The sequence below is a fragment of the Meriones unguiculatus genome, chromosome 9, assembly GCF_030254825.1.
Source record: "Meriones unguiculatus strain TT.TT164.6M chromosome 9, Bangor_MerUng_6.1, whole genome shotgun sequence".
NCBI classification, from domain to species: domain Eukaryota; kingdom Metazoa; phylum Chordata; class Mammalia; order Rodentia; family Muridae; genus Meriones; species Meriones unguiculatus.
Window position 1 is genome coordinate 58,296,664 of NC_083357.1, and position 24,624 is coordinate 58,321,287.

General features: G+C 42.4%; 1 protein-coding gene across 1 annotated transcript; it reads right to left on the minus strand.

Moving 5' to 3' along the window:
• LOC110563195 (olfactory receptor 11G2-like) lies at positions 1-22,981 on the minus strand. The gene is made up of 3 exons (XM_060390650.1): positions 22,066-22,981; positions 18,973-19,066; positions 1-109 (listed from the first exon to the last, which is right to left on the minus strand). Exons 1-3 carry the CDS (start codon positions 22,979-22,981, stop codon positions 1-3), a joined length of 1,119 nt encoding a protein of 372 aa, XP_060246633.1.
• Positions 22,982-24,624: the final 1,643 nt, after the last annotated feature.

Consider the following 24,624-nt stretch of genomic DNA (forward strand, 5'->3'; position numbering starts at 1 on the left):
TCACTGGGGCGGGGGCTCAGCAGGTGGCTCCTGAAGCAGCAGCTCCTTCTGCAGGAGGCTCTTCTCATGGGCTGTGGCCACTTCCATTTCAAGGTGCAGCTTTTCAGACCTGGGAGAGGAAGGCAGTTAAGACACAGGCCTGGTTGGGACCTGCCATATCAGCCTTCAAGCTACTACCTCTCACCACCTCAGCTCTGCTGGAGGGTCAACACTGATCTCTTAACTGTAGTCATTGTTTGTTTTTTTTTTTTTTTTTATAATAAAACAGTTGTGTTTTATTACTTGACTCACTGCTGTTACAAAACCACTCGACAAAAAAAGTACAACCTAAACTCAAAGAAGGAAGGCTTTATCTTATCATAGATCTGAAAGCACAGTCCATCAAGGTGGGGTGTCATGGTGCTAGCAGCATGAGGCAGCTGGTCCTCTTGTCTCCGCAGACAAAAAACCAGGAAATCAATGCTGGTCCTCAGCACATTTTCTTGGACCCCAGCCCATGAGATGATACTACCCAAATTCTGGGTGGATCTTCCTTCCTCAGTTAAATCTTTCTGGAAACGCTGTCACAGACACATTCAGAGGTGGAGTTCCCCAGTGCTTCAAAATCCCATCAGGTTGACAAAGAAGACTAAATATCAAAGGTTCTTTTTCAAAAAATATTAAAAGTGATCTAGCTGTGATGGCTCATTCCCTTAATCTCAGCATTTGGGATTAAGGCAGAGGTAAATTTATTTCTGTGAGTTTAAGGCCAACCTACTACTCTATATAGTAATGTCCAAGTCAGCCAGGGTCTCAAAGTGATGCCATATCTATTGGGTTGGGGATTAGCTACCTATTGTCTTTTTTTTGTTGTTTTGTTGGGTTTTAATTTTTATTTTTTTTTTAGTTTTTTTTATCAGTTACATTTTATTAACTCTGTATCCCAGCCATGTCCCGATCCCTATTCCCTCCCAGTCCCTCCCTCCCTCCCTCCCTCATCTCCACCGTGCCCCTTTCCAAGTCCACTGATAGGGGGGACCTCCTCCCCATTCATTTGATCCTGTTTTATCAGGTATCTTCAGGACTGGCTGCAAAGCCCTCCTCTGTGGCCTAACAGGACTACTCCTCCCTTCGGGGGTGGGGAGACCAAAGAGCCAGTCATTGAGTTCCTGTTAGAAATAGTCCTTGTTCCCCTCACTTTGGGAAACCAATTGGTTACTGAGCTACCACAGGCTACATCTGAGTGGAGGTTCTAGGTTATATCCATACACGGTCCTTGGTTGAATGTCAGTCTCAGAAAAGACCCTGTGCCCAGATATATTTGGTCCTTGTGGAGCTCCTATCCTTTCCCCATCAGACTAACTCCCCTTCTTTCTTACGATTCCCTGTACTCTGCCAAAGGTTTGGTCATGAGTCTTTGCTTTGAAAACACTGCTAGTTAAGAGTCTTTCAGATGCGCTCAGTAGACTCCTGTCATACGTTCAATGCACATCCCATCTGTCATTCTAAACGAGGATTGATCATCTTACCCCATGTCCGCTCAATTGATTATCTTTTTTAGGTGTATAGATTTCATTATGTTTATCATATCTTATAGGTCTATATAAGTGAGTATATCCCATGTTTGTCGTTCTCCTTCTGGGATATTTCACTCAGAATGATCTTTTCTAGATCCCACCATTTACCTGCAAATTTCATGATTTCCTCCTTTTTGATTGCTGAGTAGTATTCCATTGTATAAAAATACCACAATTTCTGTACCCATTCCACCATTGATGGACATCTGGGTTGTTTCCAGGTTCTGGCTATTACAAATAGAGCTGCTATAAACATGGTTGAGCAAGTGTCCTTTTTGTGTACTTGAACCAACTTTGGGTATATACCTAGCAGTGGTATAGCTGGGTCTGGAGGAAGCACTATTCCTATTTGTCTTAGAAAGCGCCAGATAGCTTTCCAGAGTGGTTGCACCAGTTTACATTCCCACCAGCAGTGGAGGAGGGTTCCCCTTTCTCCACAACCTCTCCAGCATGTGTTATCGCTTGAGTTTTTAATCTTGGCCATTCTGATGGGTGTAAGGTGATATCTCAGGGTCGTTTTGATTTGCATTTCCCTGATGGCTAATGAGGATGAGCATTTCTTTAAGTGTTTTTCTGCCATTCGATATTCCTCTGTCGAGAATTCTCTGTTTAGCTCTGTTCCCCATTTTTTAATTGGATTACTTGGATTGCTGCTTTTCAACTTCTTTAGTTCTTTGTATATACTGGATATTAGTCCTCTGTCAGATAAAGGGTTGGTGAAGATTCTTTCCCAATCTGGAGGCAGTCGTTTTGTTTTGATGACGGTATCCTTTGCTTTACAGAAACTTTTCAGTTTCATGAGGTCCCATTTATTGATTGTTGCTCTTAGAGCCTGTGCTGTTGGTGTTCTGTTCAGGAAGTTGTCTCCTGTGCCAATGAGTTCTAGGCTGTTCCCCACTTTTTTTCCAATTGATTTAGGGTATCTGGTTTTATGTTGAGGTCCTTGATCCACTTTGACTTTAGTTTTGTGCAGGGTGATAAATATGGATCTATTTTCATTTTTCTGCATGTAGACATCCAGTCGGTCCAGCACCATTTGTTGAAGATGCTGTCTTTTTTCCATTGAATGGAATTGGCTTCTTTGTCAAATATCGAGTATTCATAGGTGTGTGGATTTATTTCTGGGTCTTCTATGCGGTTTCATTGATCCTCCTTTCTGTTTCTATGCCAATACCATGCAGTTTTTATTACTGTTGCCCTGTAGTACAGCTTGAGATCAGGAATGGAGATACCTCCAGATGATCTGTTGTTGTACAGGATCGTTTTGGAGATTCTGGGTTTTTTGTTTCTCCATATGAAGCTGAGAATCTTTTTTTCAAGGTCTGTAAAGAATTGAGTTAGTATTTTGATGGGAATTGCATTGAATCTGTAGATTGCTTTTGGCAGGATGGCCATTTTCACAATGTTAATCCTACCAATCCATGAGCACGGGAGATCTTTCCAACTTCTGATATCTTCTTCGATTTCTTTCTTCAGAGACTTGAAGTTTTTCTCAAACAGGTCTTTCACTTGCTTGGTTAGAGTCACACCAAGGTACTTTATGTTATTAGTGGCTATTGTGAAGGGTGTTGTTTCCCTAATTTCTTTCTCAGCCTTTTTGTCTTTGGTATATAGGAGGGCTTCTGATTTTTTTGAGTTGATTTTGTATCCTGCCAATTTGCTGAAGGTGTTTATCAGCTGAAGGAGTTCTCTGGTTGAATTTTTGGGGTCGCTCATGTATACTATCATATCATCTGCAAATAGTGACACTTTGACCTCTTCCTTTCTGATTTGTATCCCCTTGATCTCCTTTAGTTGTCTTATTGCTCTGGCTAGGACTTCAAGTACTATGTTGAAGAGATATGGGGACAATGGACAGCCTTGTCTTGTCCCTGATTTCAGTGGGATTGATTTAAGTTTCTCTCCATTGAGTTTGATGTTAGCTATAGGCTTGCTATATATTGCCTTTACTATGTTTAGGTATGTGCCTTGTATCTCTGATCTCTCCAAGACTTTAAACATGAATGGGTGTTGGACTTTGTCAAATGCTTTTTCGGCATCTAAGGAGATGATCATGTGGTTTTTCTCCTTCAGTTTGTTTATGTAGTGGATTACATTGATGGATTTCCATATGTTGAACCACCCTTGCATGCCTGGGATGAAGCCTACTTGGTCATGGTGGATGATATCTTTGATGTGTTCTTGGATTTGGTTTGCAAGTATTTTATTGAGTATTTTTGCGTCAATGTTCTTAAGAGAGATAGGCCTGAAGTTCTCTTTTTTTGTTGGGTCTTTGTGTGGTTTAGGTATTAAGGTGACTGTGGCTTCGTAGAATGAGTTTGGTAGTGTTCCTTCTGTTTCTATTTTGTGGAATAGCTTGAGGAGAATTGGAGTTAGCACTTCTTTGAAGGTCTTGTAGAATTCTGTGCTGAAGCCATCTGGTCCAGGGCTTTTTTTGGAGGGGAGACTGTTAATGACTGCTTCGATTTCCTTGGGAGATATAGGGCTATTCAGTCTTTCTACCTGATCTTGACTTAGTTTTGGTAGATGGAATCTTTCAAGAAAATTATCCATTTCATTTAGATTCTCAAATTTTGTGGCATATAGGCTTTTGTAGTATGACCTAATAATTGTTTGGATTTCCTCAATGTCTGTGGTTATGTCCCCATTTTCATTTCTGATTTTGCTGATCTGGGTAGTTTCTCTCTGCTTTTTAGTTAGTTTGGCTAAGGGTTTGTCTATCTTGTTGATTTTCTCAAAGAACCAGCTTTTTGTTTCATTGATTCTTTGGATAGTTTTATTTGTTTCTAGTTGATTGATTTCAGCCCTTAGTTTGATTATTTCCAGCCGTCTGCTCCTCTTGGGTGTATCTGCTTCTTTTTTTTCTAGGTTTTTCAGTTGGGCCATTAAGTTGTTTGTATGTGATGTTACAAATTTCTTCTTGCAGGCACTTAGTGCTATAAATTTTCCTCTGAGCACTGCTTTCAATGTGTCCCATAAATTTGGGTATGTTGTGCTTTCCTTTTCATTGAATTCTAGGAAGTCTTTAATTTCTTTCTTTATTTCTTCCTTAACCCAGCTGTCACTGAGTAGTAAGTTGTTCAGTTTCCATGTGCGTGTCGGCTTTTTGTTGTTTCTGTTGTTGTTGAGGTCTAGCTTTAGTCCATGGTGGTCAGATAGTATACAAGGGATTATTTCAATCCTTTTGTATCTGTTGAGGCTTGCTTTGTGGCCCACTATATGGTCTATTTTGGAAAAGGTTCCATGTGGTGCTGAAAAGAAGGTGAACTCTTTTGAGTTTGGGTGAAATGATCTGTAGATGTCTATTAGGTCCATTTGATTTAGGGATTTTGTGAGTGCTTTTATTTCCTTATTTGGTGTCTGTCTAGGTGATCTGTCCCTTGGTGAGAGTGGAGTGTTGAAGTCTCCCACTATTAAGGTATTAGGATCAATGTATGATTTAAGCTTTAATAATGTTTCATTTACGAATGTCGGTGCTCTTGTATTTGGGGCATAGATATTCAAGATTGTGATGTCCTGTTGGTGGATTTTTCCTTTGATGAGAATATAGTGGCCCTCCTTTTCTTTTTTGATTAACTTGGGTTGAAAGTCTATTTTATTAGATATTAGGATGGTTACTCCAGCTTGTTTTCTGGAACCATTTGCTTGAAAAACAGTTTTCCAGCCCTTTACTCTGAGGTAGTGTTTGTCTTTGTTGCATAGGTGTGTTTCTTGGATGCAACAGAATGTTGGATCCTGTTTCCTCAACCATTCTGTTAGCCTGTGTCTTTTTATTGGTGAGTTGAGTCCATTGATATTGATAGATAATAGTGACCAATGCATGTTAGTTCCTTTTGTAATTTAGTTGATGATATAACCCTGTTTCATTGCTTGTTTTCTTTTCATTTTTGTTGGGACATTATCTGTATGCCCTGTTTTCTTGGGTGAATTTGTTTTCATTGGATTGGAGTTTTACTTCTAGTATCTTCTGTAGGGATGGTTTGCTGTGTAGATATTGTGTAAATTTAGTTTTGTCATGGAATATTTTGTTTTCTCCATCTATGTTGATTGAAAGCTTTGCAGGGTATAGTAGTCTGGGTTGACATTTGTGATCTCTTAGAGTCTCCATGATACTTGCCCAGGCCCTTCTGGCTTTCATAGTTTCTGATGAGAAGTCTGGTGTGATTCTGATAGGTCTACCTTCATATGTTACTTGGCCTTTTTCCCTTGCTGCTTTTAATATCTTTTCTTTGTTCTGTAGATTTAGTGTTTTGACTATGATGTGATGTGATGTGTTTCTTTTCTGGTCTAGTCTATTTGGAGTTCTGTAGGCCTCTTGTATACTTATGGACATCTCTTTCTTTAAGTTGGGAAAATTTTCTTCTATGATTTTCTTGAAAATATTTTCTGGACCTTGGAGTCTGGAGTCTTCTTTTTCGTGAATTCCTATTATTCTTAGATTTTGTCTTTTCATAGCATCCTTGATTTCTTGGATATTTTGTGATTGGCACTTTTCTGATTTTACTTTTTCTTTGAGAGAAGTATCCATTTCTGCAAGTGTGTCTTCAGCTCCAGAGATTCTCTCTTCCATCTCTTGTATTCTGTTGGTGATGTTTACTTTTGTGGTTCCTGATCTTTTCTCCAAGTTCTCCAGCTCAAGGGTTTTCTCATTTTGTGTTTTCTTTATTGATTCTAATTCTGTTTTCATGCCTTGCACCATTTCTTTCATGTGTTTGAATTTGGATTCCTGTCTCTCTACGATGGCCTCTATTTCTTTTTTCATTTCCTTCTTATATGCCACTAATTTTTCCTCTACTTGTGTATCTATTTGTTTGGCTATGTTTGCCTGTGTTTCTTTAAGGATATTGTCTATTTCTTCTTTCTTTGCCTCCAATTGACTGGCCATCTCTTTGAAAGACTTGTTCATTTCCTCCTTATGAGCCTCAAATAATTGGGCAAGCATGGCTTTAAAATCATTTTCCTGTGCTTCTGCTGAATTGGAGTATCCATCAATTTTGGGGTTTGCTGGTGAAGTCATGATGTCCTGATTTATGTTGGAAGTGTTCTTTCGCCTACCCCTGGCCATTGGCTTATCTGAAACCTTCCCTGTTTGTTTTTAGATTCTGCAGATCAGACTGGTGCTGTCTCTCTCTGGTATCTGGAGGGTTCTTCAGGAAGCTGAGCACTCTCAGTGTGTGCTGAGGACTAGCTGTACCTGTGGGAGGAAAGTACGCAGGCGCAAACGGGACAAATGCAAGCGTGTGTGTGTGTGTGTGTGTGTGTGTGTGTGTGTGTCTGTGTAAGTGTGCGTGGATGAGTTTCTCGAGGGACAGAGTGATGGCTAATGTTGAACCCTTGAGTGTGTGGGAGGGGCTCTGCACTGTATATGTCGCAGGCACTAATGATCATCGCAGCGCAATTTCTGGCATTAACTGCCTTAACTCCTCAATCAGACCCACAGGGCAGGAACTTCAATGTCCCTAGTGCCCCTCTGTTTCCCAAAGTGGGTATGTGGGTGGGAAGGTGTTCGATGCCTGGCTTCTGATTTAGAAGGACCCAGGATCTGGGGAACTGCAGATTCTCAAGGGTGCACTCACTTACAGGCAGGTCTCTTGGCAGAGATCGTGGTATCCGGGGCTCTCTGCTCTCTGGTTTGGCCCTGCTTCTTTGATGTGTTCCGCCAGTTCTGTGCTGCTGTCACTGCCAGGTTCTGAGGCCTTGCTGCAGCTGGAGATTTCAGGGTGGTCACTTCAGCAGGGATGGGGTAACCAGGCTCTCTGTTCTCTGGTTTGGCCCTGGTTAGTCTTAAACTGGAGGGCTGTGGTGCCCCGCCAGTTCAGTGCTGCTCCGCCACCACGTCCCGCTGTAACTGGAGACTGGGTTGCTAGTCCCAATGCTTTCTGGGAAGTCCTGGGATCTCTTCGTTGTGCTCTCCAAGATTGGGAGGCGCAGCGCCTGGTGTGTCCAGGTTGTATGACGTTTCTGCCTGGTTTTGGTGAGTATATAGCGTATTCTCTGTCACTGTGGGATTGGGCGGGCCGTACCGTCAGTGATGGCGATCCTGTGGAGCTAGTATGGTGTCTAGCAGATTCGCGCCCTGGGAGGATGGTGCAGCCGCTGCGCGAATCTGGGACTCCGGGACGCTTCCTGCTGGCTTTTGTCTGCCGTTAAAGTGCTTGGGGCTCAGTCTCAGCGGCTGTATACCCCAGGCAGTTAGGTCTGCACTGAGAAAGATGAGTCCGCTGTGCCGCTGTGCTGAGGAGGAAGGAGGTCTGGGGGAAGGGAGTGCCGCAAGAACAAAGGATCGTTTCTCTCCTTCCCCAAGCAAGTCTCCGGGTGACCAGAGGCCAAAGTTTTCACCTCCTGCGATGTTCCCTGTTGTTCAGAAAGCCTTGCTGTGGTGTTCCTGGGTTGGGGGTCCTTCCATTCTCCAACTCAGAAGATCAGGTATCCCACTGCTGCTCAGAAACTGTGTGTGCTAGTCGCCATCTTGGTTCTGCCCGTAGTCATTGTTTGTAATCCCAAGACAAAAGGGTCACACAGTGTCAGCACCTACACAATGTTTCAGCTATTAAACGTAAATCAGAATTGAATCTAGGAACTGTATAGTCTGTGTTCTACTACAAAGACTAGCCCTTTCTCCTACAGTCCAGAACATCATTATTTAAAATTACCTACCTAATAATATGATCAATATATAAATTATTCATGATGACTCACTGATGGATCACATTGTTTTATAGATAGGAATAATACAGCCTTGCAACCTGGGCACCTGAACAAAGTCCTGAGGCTAGCTCATTCCTCCTGCTCAGGAGGCACCTTGCACCCAAATATCATGCATGACGGAACCTGTCATGCTGGAGCAGCCTTATGTGAGTTGTGTGCCTGCCAACAATGGTCCTGCAAAGGGTCTTGCACCAAACTGAAACCTCTGTTTTCCTAAGGCTTAGAGCGGGCAGACTGCATCCTGGCACTCAATGGGAGTGAGTTACAGAACACTCCCATGAAGGTTCTGATCATCCCTGTAGCAGAGACATCTGCCTGGCTTCATCCTGGAAACTCCTTAACCTATTCTCGAAAGAGAAATCTTCTCACAGAGATGGGTTAACACTGCACAGGTCAGTGCTAAATGGTGGGAATCTGATCATAACAGGGGATGGTCTTAAATAAAAGTACATTTTCAGCCTGGTGTGGTGTGCACACCTTGAGATCCCATCACTTGGGGGGCAGATGTCTGCAGTTCTCATGAGTTTAAACACAGTCTGAGAAGAATATACTAAACAGCTCAGGAGGGGACCCAATGTCCTAGACACGTAAGGTGGCAAAGATTGTTTCCTGGACAGAAGTTCCTGATGATAGGACCAGTATAATACTTTGAGGTGTTCTTTCACAGAGGGGCTCTTAGGCTTGCTGGTGAGCAAAAGCCATAAAAGACAGAGAATCCAGGAATAGGGGACCCAGATTGCTTCACCTTCTCCTCCCATCCTGGGTTCTTACCTCATCCGGAGGTCCTCAAATTGATGCTGCATCTTTATGGCTAAGTCCCTTTGCTGGATGCCCAGTTGAGTCTGCTTCCTCAGAGACTGCAGGAGTTTCTCCAGTCTTTCCTCCTCCTGTTCATGACAAGATGGTGTTCTCAGTGGAGGGCTGCACACTGGCATGCACACAGTGACTTACAAGAGCAAGCACAGATAGAGGACCCAAGAGCTGGCTGGACAGTCAGGCAAACCAGAACATCCAGCTTCAAGGGATGCAAGAAACCCTGTTCCAAGGTAGAAACTGACATGAAAGAAGCTCAATGGCCTCCTCTGGGCAATGTACATATGGCTGATGGTCCACACTTCTCATGGACTTCATGTTAAAAGAGCATGAAGTTTAGACTCAGCACACAAGCTCTTTCAGAATGGTCTCACAACTCTGCTATCCATCCCCTGGAAACTATAATAGCTGTGAGGAGCTTGCTTGGCTTGGCCAGACTATGGTAAGGTTGTTAGAGATTTTTTTTTCCTCTGAAGTCTCAAGACTCTGACCTCCTCAAACTGTCTGTCAAAAGTCCTTCACATGTCCCTTGTCATCCAGTCAGCTCCAGAAGGTCTCTAGGAAGGTCTCTAGGACAGCGGTTACCCGCCACCAACATAACTGAGCTCCTGCCGTGCTGAGAGCTGCGCGCTCAGCTCGGCGGTACAGACAAGCTGCGAGCCCCAGTACAACAGGGACTGGGAACCCCTGTCCAGAGAGGACCCCACAGGGAAGGAAGAAACCATGCTGCTCGGGTCACCTATGGAAAGGCTAGCAGCCTGCAATTCTCAAACAGGTGAGTACGCCCAGCCATCACAGATCTGGGCCCAAACAGGGAGCACAGAGTGATTGGAAACTCAGCTCCTGCAGACTAGCAGGTGGGCACATGCTCCGCCAGCCCAGAGGCCTGCTTTGTACCAACTACACCTTACAGGCAGAATTGTGTGCCCCACGACACCAGAGCAGTACTCACCCGCCACAGATTACCTCTTGGGATCTGGGGCACAGAGCCCCAACCTCAGACCTACAAAAGACCGGGAACCCTGAGATCAACCCCCAGATACTGCTCCAAGGGGCAATGAGTTATCCCTAACAAAACCGACCAAACCACGGGACACACAGGTTACAGCAGCTGATCACTAAATTTACAGCAAGAAACCCAGAAGGAGGGCAGCTGTCTCCAGGACTTCTCCTGGTGAGAGGAGAGCCCTCTTGACTAATCAGGACCACAGTTACTACCCAGTTCTCTATGCCTGAGGTGAGCTGTAGCAACTCCTGAAAAACACCGGACATACAGTGACTATACCCAAAAAGCTGGGAAGGCTTCCTTCAGAAAAAACCATCTTCCTGCCAAAGGGATTCTCTCCACTACAAGAGTCCAGGAACAACCAGAAACTAAATTCAAACAACTAAGATAGCCCAATGGGTAGAGGACAGTGTAAAAGTTCAACCAACAAAAGCCAGAGCAATATGGCATCTCCAGAACCCAGCTATCCAGGGGCAAATAGCCCTAGATACCCCAGCATAAATGAAATTCAAGGAGATGACCTAACATCTATGCTCATGAAGAAGATAACAGAGGAAACAAATAAAATACGAAAAGAATTAGAGAAAGATAAAAACAAACAGATCATGGCTATCCGTAAAGAAATGAAGGAAATTAAAGACAAAGAGATGGCCATCCGTGAAGAAATACGGGAAGCTGCAGTCAAACAGTGTTTGGCCTTTAGAGAGGAAATGCTTAAATCACTGAATGAAATAAAAGAAACAGTGGATTGTTCAAACAAATAGCTGAAGGAATTGACGGAAAAACATGAAAATACAGTCAGACAGGGGAAGGAAACCAACAAAATAGCTCAAGACCTGAAGATAGAATTGGAAAAATTAAAAAAAAACACAAATGGAAGAAATTGTGGAGAGAAAGAACTTAGGGAAGAAAGCAGGAACTACAGAGGTTAGCATAACCAATAAGCTACAAGAAATGGAAGAAAGAATCTCAGGTGTGGAAGATACAATGGAAGAAATAGATGTATCTGTCAAGGAAAATGTTAAATCTAAAAAATTCCTGACACAGACCGTCCAAGAAATTCAAGACAACATAAAAAGACAAAACCTAAGAATAATAGGAATAGAGGAAAAAGAAGACTCCTTGCACCAAGGCCCAGAAAATATTTTCAACAAAATCATTGAAGAAAATTTCCCCAACTTAAAGGAGAGGCCAATAAGAATACAAGAGGCCTATAGAACACCCAATAAATTAGACCAGAAAAGAAAAAAACCACATGATAATCTCCCTAGATGCTGAAAAAGCATTTGACAAAATCCAACATCCATGCATGTTTAAAGTATTGGAGAGATTAGGGATACAAGGCACATATCTAAACATAGTAAAGGTGATATACAGCAAGCCTATAGCCCACATCAAACTGAACAGAGAGAAACTTAAAGCAATCCCACTGAAATCAGGGACAAGACAAGGCTGCCCAATCTCTCCATATCTCTTCAACATAGTTCTGGAAGTCCTTGCTAGAGCAATAAGAGAGTTGAAGGAGATCAAGGGGATACAAATTGGAAAGGAAGAAGTCAAATTATCACTACTTGCAGATGATATGATAGTATACATGAGTGACCCCAGAAACTCTACCAGGGAACTACTACAGCTGATAAACACCTTCAGCAAAGTGGCTGGATACAAAATTAACTCAAAAAAATCAGTAGCCCTCCTGTATACAAAAGACAAAAGGGCTGAGAAAGAAATTAGGGAAACAACACCTTTCACAATAGCCACAAATGACATAAGGTACCTCGGAGTAACCCTAACCAAGGAAGTCAAAGACTTGTATGAAAAAAATTTCAAATCTCTGAAGAAAGAACTAGAAGAAGATATGAGAAGATGGAAAGATCTCCCATGCTCATGGCTTGGCAGGATTAACATAGTAAAAATGGCCATCTTACGAAAAGCAATCTACAGATCCAAGGCAATTCCCATCAAATTACCAACACAATTCTTTACAGACCTGGAAAGAAAAATTCTCAACTTCATATGGAATAACAAGAAACCTAGAATTTACTAGCATTCCAGCATTGGGCAAAAAAGCAAGTATCATTACCACAATTACTTGGCTCTATCTGGCTAATAATGAATAAAAATGGGGGATATAGACAAACAGGTGTGGGCTTATAGGAAATATTATGAGAAGCCTTAACCCTCGTTGGAACATCCTGCATCAGTTCTAGAACTTATTTCTAATATCAGAGATCAGACCTCTACTCTTGCCTGATGCGTCTAAAACAAAAAGGGGGAACTGTAGAGAGCTGCGGAATGCTATGCCTTAAAGATGGAACTGGTTTCCGCCTTCCACCTTCCCAATGGTGAGTGCTCTCTGTCACGAACAACTCCGCATTTGGCTAAGGCCGAGGATCTGGCTTGCTTCCATGTATGTGGACCTATCTGCATTGCCCCCGTGCACGCCTGGGTTGGCTACCCAGAGGCTATTTAAGCTGTGGGCTGGCTTTCCCCGGGGTCTGAGGATTGTTCAATGTTCCTGAATAAACTGCATTGAAAAAAAAAAAAAGAAAAAAGAAACCTAGAATTGCTAAAACAATCCTCTACAATAAAAGATCTTCTGGAGGTATCTCCATCCCTGATCTCAAGCTGTACTGTAGAGCAACAGTTATAAAAACTGCATGGTACTGGCATAGAAACAGAATAGTGGATCAATGGAACCGAACAGAAGACCCGGAAATAAACCCACACACTTATGGACACCTGATCTTTGGCAAAGACGTCAAAAACATACAGTGAAAAAAAGATAGCATCTTCAACAAATGGTGCTGGTCCAACTGGATGTCTACATGTAGAAAAATAAAAATAGATTCATACTTATCACCTGCACAAAACTGAAGTCCAAGTGAATCAAAGACCTCAACATAAAACCTGACACATTAAATTGGCTAGAAAAAAAAGTGGGGAATACCCTAGAACTCATTGGTACAGGAGAAAACTTCCTGAACAGAACACCAACAGCACAGGCTCTAAGAGCAACAATCAATAAATGGGACCTCATGAAACTGAAAAGCTTCTGCAAAGCAAAGGAGACCGTCATCAAAACAAAGCAACTGCCTACAGATTGGGAAAGAATCTTCACCAACCCTTTATCTGACAGATGACTCATATCCAGTATATATAAAGAACTAAAGAAGCTGAAAAGTAGCAAACCAAGTAATCCACTTAAAAAATGGGAACAGACCTAAACAGAGAATTCTCTGTAGAGGAATACCGAATGGCAGAGAAGCACTTAAAGAAATGCTCAACCTCACTAGCCATTAGGGAAATGCAAATCAAAACAACCCTGAGATTTCACCTTACACCCATGAGAATGGCCAAGATGAAAAACTCAAGTGACAACACATGCTGGAGAGGTTGTGGAGAAAGGGGAACCCTTCTCCACTGCTGGTGGGAGTGTAAACCTGTAAAACCACTCTGGAAATCAATCTGGGGCTTTCTCAGACAACCAGGAATAGTGCTTCCTCAAGATCCAGCCATACCACTCCTAGGCATATATCCCAAAGAGGCTCAAGCACACAAAAAGGACATTTGCTCAACCATGTTTGTAGCAGCTTTATTTGTAATAGCCAGAAGCTGGAAACAACCCAGATGCCCCTCAACTGAAGAATGGATGCAGAAATTGTGGTACATCTATACAATGGAATATTACTCAGCAATGAAAAATAAGGAAATCATGAAATTTGCAGGTAAATGGTTGGACCTGGAAAGGATCATCCTGAGTGAGTTGTCCCAGAAGCAAAAGACACACATGGTATATACTCACTCATATAGACATGCAACATAGGACAAACCCACTAAAACCTGTGCATCTAAAGAAACTAAGAAAGAGAGAGGACTCTAACTAAAATGTCCAATCCCCATCCGGAAAGGCAAAGAGGATGGACATCAGAAGAAGAAGAAAACAGGAAACAACCTAGGAACCTACCACAGAGGGCCTCTGAAAGCCTCTGCCCTACAGACTATCAAAACAGATGCTGAGCTTGATGGGCAACTGTTGGGCAGAGTGAATGGAATTTTATGTAAGAACTGGGAAATAGTAAGAACTGGAGAGGACAGGGTCTCCACAAAGAGAGCAACAGAACAAGAAAATTTGAACACAGGGAACTTCCCAGAGACTCATACTCCAACCAAGGACTATTCATGGAGATAACCCAGAATCCCCGCACAGATGTAGCCCAGGGCAATTCAGAGTCCAAGTGGGTTACATAGTAATGGGAAGAGGGATTGCCTGTGACATAATCTGATTGGCCTGCTCTTTGATCACCTCCCCCTGGGGGCGAGCAGCCTTACCAGGCCAAAGTAGAGGACAATGCAGCCACTTTTGATGTGAGCTGATGGACTAAGATCAGAAAGGAGAGGAGAACCTCCCCTATCAATGGACTTGGGGAGTGGCATGCATGCAGAGGAAGGAGGTAGGTTGGGATTGGGAGGGGAGGAGGGAGGGGTTTATGGGGGGATGCATAATGAATAAAGTGTAATTGATGAAAAATTTAAAAAAAGGGAAAAAATCATTTCAGAACCTTAAATGACTTTCAAAAGTGGAGGAAAACATGGCGTTAGTCAATTTACATGGAGCATGTCTCGCCCCTGGGGGCAATGGTCTCCTGAACCTACTCAGACCTCGGACACCACCACTGCTAGTTCTAGAACTGATGCAGGATGTTCCAACGAGGGGGTTAAGGCTTTTCATAATATTTCCTATAAACCCACACCTGTTTGTTTATATCCCCCATTTTTATTCATTATTAGCCAGATAGAGCCAAGTAATTGTGGTAATGATACATGATTTTTTGCCCAATGCTGGAATGCTAGTGAATTTAGGTATGCCCTGGTTACTCGCATGCCTCGCTGGGTGCCTGTGCCCGTTGATGCCCCTCATGCTATGACTCTCTTCAGACAGAAAAGGGATCTTGGAACTACAGCCGCCATTGTTACTGCCATCTCATTGGCGGCTGTTGGAGCTACCACCATGGCATTAGCCATGAGTCATACTGTGCAGACTGCTCAGACCCTGAATAATCTTTTAGCCAATGTAAGTCATGCCTTAGATGTACAAAAAGGAATTAATGCTCATCTAAAAGGAGGCTTGATGGTGTTCAATCAGAGGATTGATCTTGTGCAGGAGCAAATTGATACCCTATGGCAAATCCCTCAACTTGGCTGTCAATGAAAGTATGCTGGACTTTGTGTCACTAGCATACAACATGAGAATTTTTCCTGTGCTGCAAATATGTCTAAACAATTGTCTAACTATATTTTAGGTAATTGGACTGGAGAATTCAATACTACGATGGAGCAGCTGAGAGTGGCCATTGTCACGGTAAATTCTACCAGAGTGGACGCAGGACTAGCCACAGGATTATCATCATGGATTGCTGCAGCCATGAATCATCTGAAGGAATGGACGGGCATGGGAGGGTCAGCAGGCCTTCTGGTGTTGGTCTCCTTGGTTTGCCTGTGATGTATATGCAAGATTAGAGTCTCACAACAGCGTATTGCAGCCATGACCATTCAGGCCTTTACAGCCATTGAAGCAGGACAGTCTCCCCAAGCATGGGAGCTAAAATGTTACGCTCAAGATGCGAGGCTAAGCACTGCACTCAGTGTCAGCTGCTTTTGATCTAGAGAAGAGCATGTCTGATTGCATGCAGGTTGATGCCCCAGGTCCATCCTCTGAGAAAAAGGTATCGGACGGGTCTGATGCTCTTTGGGTGGATGACACCTAAATGAACATTGGTACAAAGTCCCAATTTATTTCTAATATCAGAGATCAGACCTCTACTCTTGCCTGATGCGTCTAAAACAAAAAGGAGGAACTGCAGAGAGCTGCATAATGTCACACCTTAAAGATTGAGCTGGTTTCTGCCTTCCACCTTTCCGATGGTGAGTGCTCTCTGTCACAAACAACTCCATATTTGGCTAAGGCTGAGGATCTAGCTTGCTTCCGTGTATGTGGACCTATCTGCATTGCCCACGTGGCATGCTGGGGTTGGCTACCCAGAGGCTATTTAAGCTGTGGGCTGGCTTTCCCCAGGGTCATATGATTGTTCAAGGTTCCTGAATAAACTGCATTGAAAAAACAAAAAACAAAAAACAAAAAAAACCAGGGCCAAACAAATTATGTTACCTTCCCTACTTTCATGGCAGTGAACACAAATTTGTAATTTCCCCATAGAAAATTTTATTTCTTTAAAAGATATGAAAACAATCAATCTTATTAAAGTAAAAAAAAAAAGTTATGGTAATTTCATAGGCACCCATGCGCATACACATGAAGATCACAGAACAGATTTTGCAAGGTTTGTCCTAACATGCGGGTCTCAGGGAAGGTTTTCGGTCCATAGACTTTCAGCAATTCCTTAACACACTGAGTCATCTCCAGGAAATCACCTCAATCCAGGTGGTTTATAAACTATGTACCTGTATTTATGTTCTCTGTATATGTATCTATGTTTTATTGGTAATGAACAGAATCCTTACACACACACACACACATACACACATACACACACACAGACACATTCCACACACACACACACACACACAGACACATACCACACACACACACACACACATACACACACACATACACTGTCTTCCTCTCATTTGTGAGTAAGCCAAACATTCTTGTGAAGGAGCATTAGAGGTCTGTCTTGTCTTTGTTGTCTGGAGTGATGCTTTGTCTCACTGTAACCACCTACATTCCACTCTGACAGGTCAAGAGGCATATATTGACCTTTTTCATACCCAGGAGAAAGATCCTCAGACACAATAAGCTGAGATATGCCTGTTTCTCACCTTCTGTCACATTGTCTCTTTGCTAACAGCAGGGCTCCCAACATATAGCTAGGCACAAGGTCACCCAAAGTTGAACCATTGTCCAGCCTCCTCAGATCTGGTCTGGTTACATAAGGACATGAGGACAGGCTGAAGGAATGTAAACAGAAGTGCCAAGTCACTGTGGGGAACTCTCTTAAGGTCAGGTTCTCCTCTCTTTTGCTCTGTCTGGAAAGTCTGGCACTCAAGTGACTACATTAGGCCAAATGAATGAGGAGGCACCTACCCCAAGAACAGTGACAGTGCTGGTCAGCTACTGTATGAGCTTCCAATTGTCAACTGCATATTTTGTTTTAGTTCTGGGTTTTGTGCTAGAGATGGAACCCAAAGCCTGTGAATGCTTGGCATGTGCACTACTGCTGAGCCACGAACACATGACCCTGCATGGACCTTGTGTCAGAAAAGGAAATCTTATGTGTTTAGGGAAGTGTCAACTACAAGTTTGATTATCTTGTTCCCTGAAAGGCTGGAGCATATCTGCTTTCTTTTGCCATCTCTTTAAGGAGCAACTCAACTTTTGTCAGAGCAGAATATTCAAGTTCTTTCTAATTTATTTTACATCATTTCTGTATGCGTTTATGCCTGTGTGTGTGTACACATGCACACATTCGTGGACACACACATGTCAAGGCTCCAGTGGGGAGTCAGAGGACTACCAGTAGTGTTTGGTTTTCTCCTGTCTGTGAGGCCCCCTGACTGGCTACACATACTTTTCCAAGATAAGAAATCTCTCCAGACCCATCAACTACTTTCTAGAAGAAGGTCAGCTCCTAGATGACTTGATTACATTATCATCCTATATTGATTTTAAAATATAGCTGGCAACACCTAAAACATGGCAGCTCATGTAAAATAAATCATAAAAATAAATTTTGTATTATAAAACCTGGGTCATCATCTTACACACATTTATTCCCAAAGTGGTGGGCAAGATGGGCAGATCCTTGCAAGATGTAGGCCAGCCTGGTCTATAGAGTGATTTTCAGGGAATCTAGGGCTATGGAGAGAAACACTGTCTCATGTTACCAAATAAGAGTATAATAATAATAATAATAACAACAACAACAACCACTGGGGAGTGGTGGTAAAAGGTTTTAATCCAGTACTCAGGAGGCAGAAGCAGCTGTACCCCCGAGTTCAAGGCCAGCTGGGTCTACATCGTCAGAATTCTAGGAAAGCCAGGAGTACACAAAGAAATCTGAATTGAAAAAATAATAAAAAAATAAAAATTAAACTTAAAATTAAATATTAAATATTAAAGAAATGATAGTAATAGTAATGGGGGAAACAGGAAGAAGAAAAGAAGAAAAGGGAAAAGAAGGAAGGAAGAGGAAGAAGCAGAAGCAGCAGTAGAAGACATAGAAGCAGAAAAATTGGAAGAAGGAGAAGAGAAGGAAGAAGCAAAAGCAGTAGCAGAAGGAGAAGAATCAGGTTCATGAGCAGGAGAAAAACAAGTAGAAGAAGTAGAAGTAGAAGAAAAGGAGAAGAAGGATTAGGAGCAGGATCAGGAAGAGGAGAAGGAGGAGGAGAAGAAGGAAGAGAAGAAAGAGAAGAAGAAGGTGTAGAAGAATTAGAACCATTGTGGGAAACTGGCTCACTGGATAAAATGCTTTCCTAATAAAGTTGAAGCATACATGTGAATTCCCATAACCCATGCAAAACCATGTAGCTTGTGTATCTCTAACCCTAGTGTTCCCATGGTGAGCTGGGAAACACAGACAAGAAAATCAGTAGCTATGCCACGGCCAGTTTCCAGGCATACACAGGGGCAAAAACAACAACGAGGAGCCAATTAGATGGCACAGTTGGTAGCAGTTATTGCCATGGGTTGTGGGGTGTGGAATCAGGCTAGTGAGGTGACTTTGTTCTTGGAAGGAGCTGTGCACAAAGAGGATTGAACATCTGTCAGGTAGAATGAAATCCCTAAGGTTCAGAGTAAAACCATTAGGTGTAGAGGCTTTGCATTCAACAGTTCAAATTCAAATTCTTGCCTTTGGAGAAGATGCTCACCTCAGAGACTTTCTCCATTGAGTTAACCCGGGAAGCACAGCCAGTTCAACAGTTGATTCATTCTGTCTCATATTCACCCCATAAATGCTCGAGCACACCAGCGTCTAGATTCAGGCTAGAATAGATTCTAAACCTTATAGATTCTTCTGAGATGACTGCTATGTGGATCTTGCAATCTTTGCACTCAAGATGTTAGGGCAAGAGGATCTCAAATTTAAGTCACAGCTTCATAGAAAGACCCTATCTCAAAAAGACACAAGAAAAATATAAAGAAGAATGCGTACTGGGAGGATAAGAAGAAAGTGAAATTCTTGTTCTTTCTTAGAACTATGATATCAAATCCAGCTATGTCTGCATCCCCTAAAAGTCTGTTCGACAACAAAAGATACATCTTCATCCCTCATCTTATCCACATTCACCTAGACAGAATGGAAACTCAGCATATCTCGTCACTGTTGGTCACCACTGATAATCTGTTGAAGCTTGGTAAATCCTGCTATAAGTAGGGGCAAAGACAACCCAGTGAACAGAGAGCAACAGGTAAAACTGTAGGTCTGGGAGGAAATGGAGCAGAGATGTGGGAAGATGAGCAGATCTGACCAGACTAGACATTTCTGCTTCTCATTGTCAGTAGTTTTATGGTTTTGGAGAAGACATCTCTGATCTCTTTGAGACTCAGTTTCATCTGTAAGCAATAACAAATCTTACCAGCATCATAAGGGTTTGGAGAGGAATAAATGAGATGATGTAAACTGGAAATGATCATTCCATTTCTGGTAACACTATTATTCACATAATTTTTGTCATTGTTTTATTTTGGTTCTTGATGGGCTGTGGTTACAGGTGAAGCTTAGGTAGTTTGAATTTGGTTACAAAAAGTCTTTCATATGTAAGTATATTTCAGCCAGATTTTCAGTAGCTTAGAGCCTTTGATGGACTTTGTGGCAAGGACTTCAGATTTCATTACAGTAGCCTGTGGATGTGTACCTGGCCTGGATGTGTGGTGATCCAGCTAAGTCTCTGATGTAGTGCTTCTTTGTCAAACAGCTGGGGACACTTTAGAAGAGGCCAGAGGAAAAAGGCCAGACTTAGAACATGAGACGAAGATTGGCAAGAGTGGCACTGAAAATCAGGCTCTAAAAGTAGCCATTGCATGACCTATTTTGCAGTCCTATAATATCACCTTCTTGGATGATGGAGAGAATTGAGAGAGCGGAAAGAGAGCATTCCCACAGCCAGCTCAAACAGCTTACCAAGATCCTGTATGACACTTTTCAAAATATTGCCCATATGTGTTTGCTTACCTGTAATCCCAGCATTCCAAAGGTGGAAGCTGGGCTGCTTCCAGCTTCTGTTATTGCAAATAAAGCTGTTATGAACATGATCGAGCAGATGTCTTTGTTGTATACTTGAGCATCATTTAAATATATGCCCAGAAGTGGTATATCTGGATCTATCGGTTGCACTATTCCTGTCTGAGAAAGAACCAGATTTATTTCCAAAGTGATTGTTCATGTTCACATTCCCACTAGCAATGGAGTATGGTTCGTCTTTCTCCACATCCTCTTCAGCATGTGCTATTACTTGAGTTTTTTATATTAGCCATTCTGATGGGTGTAAGATGAAATATCAGTGTCATCTTGATTTTCGTTTCCTTGATAGCTAAGGATGTTGAGCATTTCCTTAATTGTTTTTCTGCCATTTGATATTCCTTTATAGAGAATCCTCTCTTTAATTATGTACCCCATTTTTAATTGGATTACTTGATTTTTTGCTGTTTAAAGTCTGTTTTGGGGGGCTGTTTGTTTTCTTATTTTCATTTTATTTTTTATTAATTACAGTTTATCCACTTTGTATACACCCTGTAGCTTGTTCCCTCCCTCAATTCTACCCTCTCTCCCCCTTCTCCACCTATGCTCCTCCCCAAGTCCACAGATAGGGGAGGTCCTTCTCTCCTTCCTTCTGATCCTAGTCATTCAGGTTTCATCAGGAGTGGCTGCACTGTCTTCTTCTGTGGCCTGGTAAGGCTGTTCCTCCCTCAGGGGAAGGTGATCAAAGAGAAGACCAATCAGTTCAGGTCAGAGACAGTCCCTCTTCCCATTATTATCTGTATATAAACTAATCCTTCTTTTGCCTAAATTGCTTTTGGTCATGGAGTTTACTAAACCAAATATAAGTATCACAGACATGAACCACTATTGTCTTTTATGAAACATGACCTTTTATGCTAAGCTCCCATGAAATTGTGATCTCCAGCATCACCCTTTAAACTGTGGGATTATAGGCATGTTCCAATACATACACCTATATCTTTATTTTTAATTGATATAATAACCTACTGCACATATTTGTGAGGTACAGGGTGACATTCAGTATATTAATACAATGGATACAATTTCATGGGAATAGTCATAAATATTATTTAAAATGTTTGTCATATTTTTGTTGAGAACATTTAAAATGTCAGTGATTTTGTTTGAAACAGAATTAAAGCTTGTCAGAAATAATTATCTTATTATGATATCAAACACAGATGTTGAGTAGTTATCCAACTGCACCCCTGCAAACACTAACCACTCCCTAGGTAATGATTAGCCTATTCATTTTTTTTTTCATGCAGTTTATTCAGGAACATTGAACAATCCTCGGACCCCGGGGAAAGCCAGCCCACAGCTTAAATAGCCTCTGGGTAGCCAACCCAGGCGTGCCACGGGGGCAATGCAGATAGGTCCACATACATGGAAGCAAGCCAGATCCTCGGCCTTAGCCAAATGTGCAGTTGTTCGTGACAGAGAGCACTCACCATCGGGAAGGTGGAAGGCGGAAACCAGCTCCATCTTTAAGGCATAGCATTCCGCAGCTCTCTACAGATTTTTTAAAACGTTCTACACATAAGTGAGATCATGCAGTGTTTGACTTCCCTTAACTGACATATTTTACTTTACACAGTGTTTTCCCATGTTATTCATGTTGCTGTAAATAACCAATTTAATCATTCTTGTGGTTGAATAATATTCTAACACACACATACACATGCACTTAAATGTATTTTGTTTGCTTAAAATTCTAATCTTCATGGTTTAAAAATCTTCTGCAGAGAATGTTTCATGTCTTTGTTCCTCAGACTATAGATCATAGGATTAATGAGAGGAGTAACAACAGAGTAAAACAGAGTCACAAGTTTCTGCATTCCAGCTTCATGCTCAGATGTTGGGCTCAGATACATGACCATCACTGAGCCATAAAAGAGTGAAACTACAGTCAGATGAGACCCACAAGTGGAGAAAGCCTTTTTTTGTCCTTCTCTTGAAGGGACTCTGAACACAGCTCTCAGGACCAATATATAAGATCCCATGATGCATAGAAAAGGAATAAACAGGAGCAGAGAACTTATAATTGTCCAGAAAAACTCCATTAATGGGGCTCTGGAACAGGTGAGGGCCAACAGAGGGCCTGGGTCACATAGGAAGTGATCTATAATTCTAGACCCACAGAAGGACATCTGGGAGATGATGATGATGGGAACAGGGAACCAGAGGAAACCAAGCACCCAGCAACTGATCACCAGGATGTTGCAAAGGCGCCCAGTCATGAGAGCAGGATAATGTAGAGGCCTGCAGATGGCAAGGTAGCGGTCAAATGCCATGACTGCCAGGAAAAAGCATTCTGTAGAACCCAAGGAGAAGAAGAAATAGAACTGCAGGAAGCACCCAGAGAAGGAGATGACCTTGTTGTCAGAGAGCAAGTTAGCCAACATGTTGGGGACTGTGGAGGTGACATACCAGATCTCCAGGAAGGAGAAGTTGGCCAGCAGGAGGTACATGGGTGTGTGGAGTCTCTGATCCCAGCGCACAGCACAGATGATGGAAGCATTGCCCATGAGGGTGAGGAGGTAGACAATGGAGAAGAGTGCAAAGAGGAAGATCTGTCCCTCTTTGGAGCAGGGGAATCCCAGGAGGATGAAGCCAGTGATGGTGCTGGCGTTGCTGGGGCTGCTGTCGGGTTTCATCTGTCTGTGACCTGGGAAAGCACCAGAAATTATCAAATGGGTACAGCCAGTTGATGACTCAGATTTATATTTAAATTTTTATAGACAAAAAAACCACATATGTTTTACTAGGCACTTAAGAAAGACATTTATCTGAATTGATTGTTTGCTCCCATTCTTTGCTTCCCTAGCTTTCCACTTTTGGCACAAGGAAACTATTGGTCTTAATTGATAAGTACTCCTCCTCTTTCTTTTCCTCCTCCTTGTCCTCATCTTCCCCACCCTCCTCATTTTCTCTATTCTATTCAGTTAAATTCTAATGTAATTTTAAACATGCTTACATTTTTCTTCACAATACTACACGTGTGTGTAATCAAGTATATGTAGATATATTCACACAAAACACAATTTCCTCTCGTATTTCAGAAGTGAAATCCTTGTATCTCTTTTTTTTAAAATTTTTCATCAATTACACTTTATTCATTCTGCATCCCCCTATAAGACCCTCCCTCCTCTGGAATACCACCCTTCCTCCTCCCTCTGCATGCATGCCACTCCCCAAGTCCACTAATAGGGGAGGTTCTTCTCTCCTTTCTGATCTTAGTCTGTCAGTTCACATGAAAAGTGGCTGCATTGTCCTCTACTGTGGCCTGGTAAGGCTGCTCCCCCCCAGAGGGAGGTGATCAAAGAGCAGGCCAATCAGATTATGTCAGAGGCAGTCCCTCTTCACATTACTATGTAACCCAATTGGACTCTGAACTGCCCTGGGCTACATCTGTGCAGGAGTTCTGGGTTATCTCCATGAATAGTCCTTGGTTGGAGTATGAGTCTCTGGGAAGTTCCCTGTGTTCAAATTTTCTTGTTCTGTTGCTCTCCTTGTGGAGACCCTGTCCTCTCCAGCTCTTACTATTTCCCAGTTCTTACATAAAATTCCATTCACTCTGCCCAACAGTTGCCCATCAGGCTCAGCATCTGCTTTCACCATATACCCATGAGAATGGCCAAGATCAAAAACTTAAGTGACAACACATGCTGGAGAGGTTGTGGAGAAAGGGGAACCCTTCCCACTGTTGGTGGGAATGTAAACTTGTACAACCACTCTGGAAATCAATCTGGCGCTTTCTCAGACAACTAGGAATAGCGCTTCCTCAAGATCCAGCCATACCACTACTGGGCATATATCCAAAAGAGGCTCAAGTACACAAAAAGGACATTTGCTCAACCATGTTTGTAGCAGCTTTATTTGTAATAGCCAGATGCTGGAAACAACCCAGATGCCCCTCAACTGAAGAATGGATGCAGAAATTGTGGTACATCTACACAATGGAATATTACTCAGCAATGAAAAATAAGGAAATCATGAAATTTGCAGGTAAATGGTGGGATCCGGAAAGGATCATCCTGAGTGAGTTGTCCCAGAAGCAAAAAGACACACATGGTATATACTCACTCATATAGACATACAACATAGGACAAACCCACTAAAACCTGTGCATCTAAAGAAACTAAGCAAGAGAGAGGACCCTAACTAAAATGTCCAAACCCCATCCGGAAAGGCAAAGAGGATGGACATCAGAAGAAGAAGAAAACAGGAAACAACCTAGGAACCTACCACAGAGGGCCTCTGAAAGCCTCTGCCCTTCCTTGTATCTCTTGATGTAGAG

Excerpts from the sequence above, each read along its gene's own strand:
- LOC110563195 (XM_060390650.1), bottom strand. The coding sequence starts at position 22,981 with ATGAAACCCGACAGCAGCCCCAGCAACGCCAGCACCATCACTGGCTTC. Across the intron at positions 19,067-22,065 it reads AGACATGAAACATTCTCTGC|GCTCGAGCATTTATGGGGTG; the intron begins AGAAGATTTTTA and ends AGACGCTGGTGT. Across the intron at positions 110-18,972 it reads CAATGGAGAAAGTCTCTGAG|GTCTGAAAAGCTGCACCTTG; the intron begins GTGAGCATCTTC and ends TTCCTCTCCCAG.